This window comes from Echinops telfairi, unplaced genomic scaffold (genome assembly GCF_000313985.2).
Source record: "Echinops telfairi isolate 266 unplaced genomic scaffold, ASM31398v2 ScPeMD7_7417;HRSCAF=8455, whole genome shotgun sequence".
NCBI lineage: Eukaryota > Metazoa > Chordata > Mammalia > Afrosoricida > Tenrecidae > Echinops > Echinops telfairi.
In genome coordinates this window covers 7,971,450-7,980,750 of record NW_022111317.1, presented here as the reverse complement: position 1 = coordinate 7,980,750, position 9,301 = coordinate 7,971,450, and the positions used below count along the sequence as shown (strand labels likewise).

Here is a 9,301-nt window from a genome sequence, read left to right as displayed (position 1 = left end):
CCTGTCCGACTGCAGGCTGCGGGGCAGGCAGTCCTGAGTGCCATTTTCCGCGCAAATTTTTTTTTGTTGTTTTTTTGTTTTTGATTACAAATATCTAACTAGGTTTGAAATGTTTTATAGAATAAGACAATATTTTTTTCAACAAACTTTAAAAAAAATGTACAGTTTTTTTTTGTTGTTGTTGTTTGGTTTCCACCTCCCTCCCACCCCCACCCCCCCTGCTTGCACACCCTCCCTCTTACCCCCCCACCCTTCCCTGGCAGCTCAGCCCCACCCCGACAGCCCCTGTTTTCCTTGGTTGTGTTTTCGGAGGTGCCTGGCCCCCCCAGAGATTCAGCTCCGTGGCTTCACCGGTACCCCTGGTAGCCGTAGTAGTTCCTGTAGTACCGGTCTCTGTCCTGGGGATGGTGGTAGTAGTAGCCCTGCCACTAGAAGAGAGGGGGACCCCATCACTGGTAGCCAGGGCGGGGCTGAGGCTGGGGAGGCAGGCGACAGAGTCCCTGGTCCGGCCCCCTCACCCTCTTGTCTTGCCCAAGCAGATACTCACGTCCCGATTGTACTGTCTGTAATAGTCTCTGTATCTGTTGTACTCATAATCCCGCCCGTAGTATCGGTCCGAGTCCCCCCGGTAGCGATCATAGAAATGTCGGTAACCCTGAGGAAGGAGAGAGAGGTGGCATCAACACTCAGGGACATGTCCTTCACGTCACGCCCACTGCGATCCCCCTTAAATGAGACACAGCTCAGTTTGGAATTACACACAGGCTTTACCGCCCCTGAAGGAATTCTTTCAGGGGAAATACATCCAACGGGCCACACCCTAAGCCTCAGAAAACAGCCCAAACCACTCTGCTCCCCAAGTCAATAGCAACGGCCATCACAGCCCAGAGGGCGGAGCAGGAGAGCTGCACTCACCCCTCTGTTTCCAGACTGCCCCCAGTACTGCTGCCCGTAGCCCCGGTTGTCGTAGCCGCGGCGCTGCCCGCCCACTGGAAGAAAAACGGAGAGCGCGCTCAGACACCTGATGGGGTGGGGTCCTGGCTCCAGTTGGTCTAAAAGCCGGAGCCAAAGGCAACCAGCTAAGGCAGGTTTAAAAAGTCTGGGCGGGAGGGCAGAGCAGAGGGACATAAGAAACTTTCCCCTGCCACCTTGGCTGGGAAGCGCCCAAGCCCTTCAAGACGTTTAGGATCGCAGAGGGACCGGACAGTGTTAGACACGGAGTTCACACTGCATCCACCCTTGCACAGGCTTCCAGCCTGGGACGGAACCTGGCTTCCAGGTGCTCCAACCCCAGCCTCATAGAAACTTGCCCTAAGCTCCTGAGGGCCAATGTCAGTGATCCCAGCCCCTACGGGGGCGGCCTAGCACTGCAGACACTCACAAATGTTTTTGTTAAGGCGTGTACGCATGCATGTGTGCACACATGCATTTTTAAAAGGGCGGTGGACACATATACATTGAAAGTTTAACCACCAAACTTGGGCATTGGGGCTGGGGTGGGGTCAGGGGTTCATTCCACCAGTGGCCATCAACTTGCTTTGTGACCCAGGAAGTCATTCCGTTTTTGTTCTGGGATTTCAATACAAGAGTCAGTCGGACTAATAACGGAATCACGCATCCACTTTGATGGCTCCGATCCACAGAGCAGCAAGAAAACTCAAGATTCAAGACGAGGCGTTCATCTCCCTTGCACAGGTTCTTCAGTGGGAGTAGGCCAGTGGTGTGGGGGAGCCCTAGGTCACCCAAAAGCTAGACGGATGAGCAGGCTTAGCATGCCCCTGTCCGAGAGGACCCATCTAGGAGATAGGCGAGCACGGCCTTCCACTTCAGGCGGCGGCAAACGAGACGGCATCGGCTCTCCAGAGAAGGCACTGACCTGCCCGAGGAGACACGGAGGCCGGAGTCGGCAGGTCCGGTCCGGTCCCGGGACTTACCATAGCCTTGGCCTCGGCTTCGGTTCTGCCGGTTGCGCTTGTTACGGTTGTTGCGGCGGTTAGTCCGCTTCTCGGAGGGCGGCAGCAGCTTCCTCGCCTCCTCCTTATACTTGGTGACGATGGGCTGCGCTTCCTCCTTCTCCAGCTCGCCGTAGGTCACTTCGTCCATGTAGTCACATTTCTCAGGCAGAGAGAAGTTGGCTGCGAGAGGAGCAGAGAAGCAGCGTGTGGGCCCGAGGAGCGCACGGCCAGCCAGCACACAAACCGAGCTGGCCTCACGTCCCACGCCCCCGTCCAGTAAACTTTCTCCACCACCACTGTCCCCTCACTTGGAACAGCCCCACGCAGAGGCCAATCTGCACACTGCAGTTAGCTGTGCAAGTGCTCAAGCGATCTGTAATAAATGAGCGAGAACTGGGCTTCGGTTTATCAGGAGAGAAGCAGGCAGCCAGAGGCTAAAAGTAACAAAGAGAGTTTGGGTCTTACAATGACGATTTGGCCCAGGCCTGCCAATACTTACTCCTCTACATAAAGAGGAGTAGAAAATAAAGCGTATGTGGGGAAACTGTTATCACCCACTCTCAATGGGCCACTTTCTGCATTCGGGCCCTGGGCCCCAGTGAGATTCGGTTCTGTGGGCTTTTGGGATTCCCAGAGGAGTCTAGGCAGCCCTGATCTTTAAAGCCTGGAGTGTCTGAACAGGAAGGCCGAGGACTGGCACCATTCATGCCGAGTGAACGCAGAGGCTCCAGCTCAGAGATGGGGAGCCAGCCCCACCACCTGGGCCTCTTCAGAACTCAAGGAGCCAGCAGATGACAGAGCAGGTAAGATGCCAAGCCCTTAAGGACAGCAAAGGTGGTGGTGGTGGTAGGGGTGCGGGGCAGGGAAGCCACGCTCTACGAGAACAGCAGGAAGCTGGGTCAACCAAGACAGTCGACTGTGGGTGTGTGCACCTGGCTCCGCTCAGGCTTGGTACTTTCCAGAGATGTTCCCATTTCAGCCAGACACACCAACACAGACACACAACACAACAAAACCACAGGTGGCCACACAGGATAGTGAAAAATAAAGTAAGGTAAACCAATGAGCTCATTCATCCCAATGGCATTCCAACTTGGAATACAATCTCCCCCTCGGGAACATGAATTCCAAGAAGGTAGGCCTTAGTGTGTTACTGCTGCCCCCTCCTCCCCACCATGTTTCCAAAAACTGCCATCGAGTCCATTTAACTCCGCGACCCTGTAAGGACGGGGCTCGCCCGCCCGCCCTGGTGGGTTCCAGTGATCTACAGGGGCAGAGAGCCTCCTTTCTCTCCCTTGGATCGCCCCGGGGGGTTTCAAGCCATCGATTTAGAGGTTAGCAGCCCCACATGTACCTTCCGATGCTGCAAGGGCCCTAAAGCCAAACCCACTGCTACGCAGTCGAGTCTGTCTCCGTGGAGGCTAGCCATCTTTACGGGAGCAGTCACCTTCCCGTTTCTCCTTCAAAGCGGCTGGTGGGTTTGAACTGCCGACCCAGCGGTTGGCAGCCCAACACCTCACCCGACAGTACCACCAGAGCTCCTTATGCATAGGCCAGTGGTGAGCCAATAGGAAACAAGGCATAAGCATCGTCCCAGTACTTATGGACAGTGGGTGAGGTGAGCAACTCCCTTGAGTGTTCACGGCCTCTGAAGTCTAACTTCTCCTTCTGGACCTGATCCACAGAGAGTGAGACGCGCCTGCGTCTCCATTCTCTCGCAAGCAAGCACTCCCGCCCACCAAGTTGCTCTTCCGACGGACACCCGACAGGCAGAGGATCGCCCAGTCCGGTGTGCCGGGACCCCCGTTTGTGGACGTCCAGCCCACCTTTCATCTCGAGCATGATGGACTCAGGCACGTCGTCGCCCTCCACTTCCTTCCTCAACTCTAGCCTCTTCTTCCAATCCTCCTCGTTGGGGACGACCACCACCACTTTGCGAGCGAAGGTCTTGAACAGCAGCAACTTCCGCCGCTGGCCGGAGTTGTACACATTGCACTAGAGACGGAGCGAGAACACACATCTGAGAAACTGACGGTAAAAGTCACTACTCAGCCGCAACTCGCACCCTTGAGCATCTCTCAGCAGCAGTACAATCTCAGGAGCGGCCTGACGCGTAGAGGGGACAGCTATGGCAGGACACATCAAGGCTCAGGGAGATTAAACCGAGGAAGTGGAGGAGCGAACGAACCCACAAGTCTCCATTGCCCTTTCCAGGGCCCCTTCTCCTCTGTTTAGAGTCTGAATCCACAAACATGAACGAGGTGTACCTGCATTCAGGTAAGCATTAGGGGTTATAACCAGGCAGCTGGATTCTGCTCCTTCATTTGGCCTCGCTCTGCCTACATGCACCACGTTGCCGGCTTCAACGCCAGATTAAATTTAGGCTACCAAATACCGTGGTTCATCTTGGATTGCCTGTAAAGTCAGGCTCTGTCTGAATGTCTGGACAATACCTGATCGAGGATGAAGTTTCTCTTTGTCCGGGAAGCGATCTGAACCAGCTTACTAAGGCACTGGGAGGCTTGCTGAACCAAAAGGTCTCGACTTTTGGGGTCCATCTCTGGTTCCTCAGGCCCCTTCATCTGTTGAGATTGAGAGGAGGTGGAGAAGACACACGTGACGCAGCAGGTTAAAGCCCTTTGTCACTGTGACCTGCCACCTCTCAAAACGCCACCGGAGCTACCACGTCCATTTGTCCTTATTCCGGTCTCAATCCGGGACAAGTACAGAGAAGAGACAGCAGGTGCAAGAGAACACACCCACTTTATGGCTGTGACTAAAGGAAGATGTGATTCTCTATGGGGCCCTTGTTCTGTGACCTGAGAGACTAGCTTGCCTCCGGGTTTCTTGGAACCCACAACAAACACCCCCCTCAGAGACTCACCCTCATTTGCCTGAGCACAGTCTCCGCTCCCAGAACATTGTATCTTTTCTCAGGGTTCTCTTTTGCGAATTTCAGTGCCCACTGGGTCTTTCCAGACGCAGGGAGTCCCACCATCATGACCACCTGCGGGTGGACAGGAGCAGGGACGCAAGGGAAGGTGAGTGAGGGTCCCACTCCAGGAGCATCTTTCTTTGGCCCCAGGTCAGCTTGGGGGAGAGGAGGCGGGAGAGCAGTCCGCCCTCCGGCCCCTGCAGGCTAGGGGCAGGGCATCTCTGTCTCCTGCTAGGCATACCTCACACTCCTCCATGGTCTTGGGGGGGACGGCTGTGCGCACCCGCTCCTCCACAGGCACAGCGTGGATGAACACAAACGCTTCTGGTGCTGGGAAGAAGGGTTCCTCCTTCTGACCAAAGTTTAATTCTACAACACAATTTTTACAGAGGACATGGGGGAGGAGGGCCCGGTCGGCCAGGGATTCCTTGTTGATCCGGAATGCCACACCTAGGTCTTCCCCGTTCTTGGAGAAGGAGAGCTCTACTTCTTCAGTCTCAAAATTCTACAATGACAAAGGACAAGAGCACTTATGGGCGCGCAGGGTCTACGGTGGATCCAGTCTCACAGCCTCGCTCCCTCGGGGCTGGCTCCACAACAGTACTGAGCAAGCAGCGCAGGACGGGAAGTACGACCAAACTGGCCTCTCTGGCCACCCCTGGTTCTCAACCCACCACCTGCAGGAGGACTTACAGCAAAGCAGCCAATGACATCGTTCTCCCCAAACGTCTGGCCAAACTCTTCAAACTGCCCATTTTCTGCCTTAAGGCCTCGTCCATCAAAACCGTACGAGAATTCATCCTCACCTAGAAGAGCCAGTCGACAGGCTAGTTACAGAAACCCTCGGTGCTCCGGGAGCAGGCGATAGGGTGGCAGGCATTAATGAGGAAATTAAAGAAAAATCATTTTACCAAGTTGTGGGTGAGAAAAATCAACAGACCACCCAACTCGAAGCAGAGAAACCTCTGTGCAGCCTTCTTTCACGGGGAGATTCTGGGTTACCTGGCCAAGGTCAGAAAAGGAATGCTTAGACCCTCTGCCCAAAGAGGGGGCAAAACGTCTTGAGTTAGAGACAGTTTCTACTGTTACTGACAGCAACAGACATCGCAGCTCACTATCAGAGTAACTACTGTCACTTAGGTCCACGCACCGTAACGGGAGTCTAGCTTCTTGGCTTATGGCCTAGATTATGGCGGAAAGCGTGGCACCTTCTGCTAAGGAGATACAGACGGACGAGGGTCCGGCGTACAGACTAGCGGTGAATGGTCTCAATGAGCTGAATACACTACCTTGGCTTCAAAGCAGACTTTGCCCTTCGTGACGCCGTACGTACTCCTCGCCCCGGACCAAAGGGTGGGGAACTTCTCAGAGAAGAGTGGCTGGCCTCCATAGCGGTCTTTGCTCACTTGGAAATGGAGATCCGAGGTATCTGTTAAGAAAGAAGCCATCGGTCCACTCCAGTGTCCCGCCCGGAATAGCCACCAGCAGAGCCCAAACGCGCCTGGCTGTCAAGGATAGGAACCAAGCCCCCCCCTTGCTAAAGCTCAAGCTACCAAGTTACAGTCTCTAAGGTCCCACAGTGGGGAGGGGTTTGGAAGAATTCCCCCGTCGGCTGGCTTTTTACATACACGTGTCCAGGTTCACAAGGGTCTCATCTTCCTCCTCCTCTTTTGTCTCTTCTTCAGGGGGTGGTGGGGACTTTGAGCTACACACAGGAGAGAGAAGCAAAGACCATGTCACTGCGGCCCTCTCCTCCGGGCGGCGTCTGCTTTAAACTACCGGTGAATATAAAATCCCAGCACACAGCTTTCGACCAATGTGGGGGGAACGGGAGCTCTCCAGGGTAGATGACTCCTTCTACAAGTTGGACCTCTCGGGGCCTATTCCGTTTTTCATGCCACCCTCTTTCCAGTCACCATTAGGTCCACCAAAAGCAGAGCAGACCCTCCCTTCGGAGAAAGGGGCGGGCTCCCTCACCGGCTGTGGTAAGACTCCTCTCGGAACTCATAGTAAGCTCGACCGTGCTCATCCTTCTCATCCCGCTGTCTCTTTACCCCCCGCCGCTCACCATCTGAGCCTGCTGGTTTTGACTTCTCACTATCTTGGTCATCTCCTACAAAAAGGAGGGAGAGAAAATCGGCGGTTGGGGTACGGGAGGGCAGAATCTGCTCAGAATGGAGAGAAACTAAAAGGGGCGGGCGGGGGGGAGGTGTCTGAGTCTGTGTTTCCTCAGAAGGGCCGGGTCGTTCCCACTAAGGCCCCCAAAACATCTGGGTTGCTGAGGCTCCCCTCCTGCCACTGGCTGGGATTTTATGTGAAAGGAGGAAAGGAAAGAAGCAGCGCTCGATGTCACAGGCTGATGAGTCAACACAGGAGATAAATTGGCTAACACGTGCCGTGCATGCTACCGTCATCAGCTCCAATCAGGTCAAACCCACAGACTCCCTTATCATCATAACATACAAGGAAATAGCCTCTAAGTCCTAAATCTAAAACCGAACACACACACACATACAGACACACAAAACCAACGCAAAACCCTGTGACAGTTTCATTGAATTTTGATGGTCAGATCTGGATTTGAGCAGTTCGCACCTAACACCTATTTTCCATCACTCCCACAGCTTCATGATAATGAAGTCTCAAAAAAAACCAAACATATATATACATATATTTTAAGAGTGTATCTTTCCATCTTCAAAGCGCACACTCCTGGCCTGACTTCTAAAGCGAATGGACTCTTGGTGCGTGACCCAAAGCTAGTATTTTTATCGTGGACATTCACCGAAAGTTGCAGGGCAAAACCGTGCCGGTCACAAGAGACCCATAAATAAGACTGCACCATCATTTGGGGCCCAAAGGTGTTGTTAACACATTTAGCAACCTTCTTTATAAGGGGGAAACTGCCCAGGCACCTGGCCTTGTGTTGCGTTTGGTGACCCTCAGAGGGTTTTAACAATTCTTTCTTTAAAGCAGTCCTTCTCCCTCGTCGGTTTATGGACACAAACGGTTATGTAATGGGACTTTTGCTCCAGGGCAGGGGACAAACCACCGGCAAGTTGCATGTGACTGCCCTCCAGTGGGTTCCAATTATACTGTGGAATGCAGGAGTAACCCTCCTGCACCCCCACCCCACTCCAATAATAAAGCAAAACCAAAACAACATGACAGAGAACGGAGACAATCTGGTTGACTGAGCCCTGGGCAGGACTCTACCCCTAACAGGTCTTGCTATGGATGGCCTCTGATCAGCCCGAGACCTCAAACAAGAGCGAAAGAAAACCACTAACGTTCTCAGGCAACTCCCCAGACTCCTACACGGTGGCCCCAAGAACCCACCAGCGCCCGGGTGTCATTTCCATTCAGGACGTGGGGCTGGGGGACTGGGGCCAGGAGCCTGAAGTCTGACGCGAGCCCAAGTTCCAGGCAATCGACAGATCCGCCCGTCCAGCCACTCGGTGGGAAGAGGCACCGATAAAGTTAAAGGGGCCACGGCCCAGTGCAAGCTCTCGCTCAGGAACCTTAAACGTTCTCCGCTGGATTAAACCCGACACCCGCACACAGCGAACCTGTCGGGGCCCCTGCTGCTAAGCGCAGCGGGCCCGGTTCCCTCCCGCGCCTCCTTCGCGGGGCACCCCCCTCGCGAGGCGCCTCCAGCCCGGAGTGGACTTTGACGGTCTGCGCTTATTGCTTAATAGTTCTACTGCGAAAACAAGCCGGCCGGCAGTCGGGGAGCCCGAAGGCCTTCGCCTCCACCTGCGGGGCTGGCTGGCCCGGCGTTCGTCAAGGTAGTCTGCAAGCAGACCGCGCCACAGGTAGCCCGCGAGCAGAGCGGGTCGCTTGCAAACCCCCCGCCTTCCACGCACTGGCACCAAGGGACCAGGTGGGGAAGGAAGCCCTCGCGGGCCGAGATCGGGGCCGGCCAGACCGCCCCGAAAGGCGGGTAGGGGCTGAAGACCCCCTCCCCTGGGGAGTCCCAGCCGTGCAACCGGGAGCTCGCATTTCCAGGCAGACAAGAACCAGGGCGGGGTGCACGAGCAGGGGCGCACCCAGCAGTCCGGAGCCCGGCTCCGCCGCCAGCTCCTCACCCTGTTCCTCCGCGGCCTGGTCACCCGGCGCCTCCGATCCCGGCGCCTCGTCCCCGCTCCGCTCCTCGGGCTCGTCTCCTTCCCCCTTGCCGGTGCCCTGCTCTTCGCCACCATTTACCCCGCCTGACCCGGCGGGGGCCTCCGCCGGCTGCTCCGAAGCAGCGGGCTCGGCCGAGGCCTCTCCGGCTGCCGCCTCCGGGGGCTCCGGCGGCGGCTGCGCGGCCAGCTCCGAAGCCTGGGCGGCAGGTGGCTCTTCGTCCTCGTCCTCCAGCAGGGCCTCTTCGTCCTCCTCCTCGTCCTCGTCCTCCTCCTCGTCGTCCTCC

The 9,301-nt window shown here is 55.7% G+C and overlaps 1 protein-coding gene across 1 annotated transcript in view; it reads right to left on the bottom strand.

Moving 5' to 3' along the window:
* Positions 1 to 262: 262 nt before the first annotated feature.
* Positions 263 to 9,301, bottom strand: part of HNRNPUL2 (heterogeneous nuclear ribonucleoprotein U like 2) — an 11,124-nt gene continuing 2,085 nt past the window's right edge. The window contains exons 2-15 of the mRNA XM_004713623.2: positions 8,979 to 9,297; positions 6,868 to 7,003; positions 6,519 to 6,595; positions 6,180 to 6,319; positions 5,802 to 5,892; positions 5,584 to 5,696; positions 5,132 to 5,395; positions 4,840 to 4,962; positions 4,409 to 4,537; positions 3,782 to 3,950; positions 1,935 to 2,135; positions 916 to 989; positions 548 to 655; positions 263 to 428 (exon numbers count right to left, since the gene is read on the bottom strand). Coding sequence (XP_004713680.1) covers positions 348 to 428; positions 548 to 655; positions 916 to 989; positions 1,935 to 2,135; positions 3,782 to 3,950; positions 4,409 to 4,537; positions 4,840 to 4,962; positions 5,132 to 5,395; positions 5,584 to 5,696; positions 5,802 to 5,892; positions 6,180 to 6,319; positions 6,519 to 6,595; positions 6,868 to 7,003; positions 8,979 to 9,297 — 2,025 coding nt within the window. The 3' untranslated portion in view covers positions 263 to 347. The remainder of the gene's footprint in view (positions 429 to 547; positions 656 to 915; positions 990 to 1,934; positions 2,136 to 3,781; positions 3,951 to 4,408; positions 4,538 to 4,839; positions 4,963 to 5,131; positions 5,396 to 5,583; positions 5,697 to 5,801; positions 5,893 to 6,179; positions 6,320 to 6,518; positions 6,596 to 6,867; positions 7,004 to 8,978; positions 9,298 to 9,301) is intronic.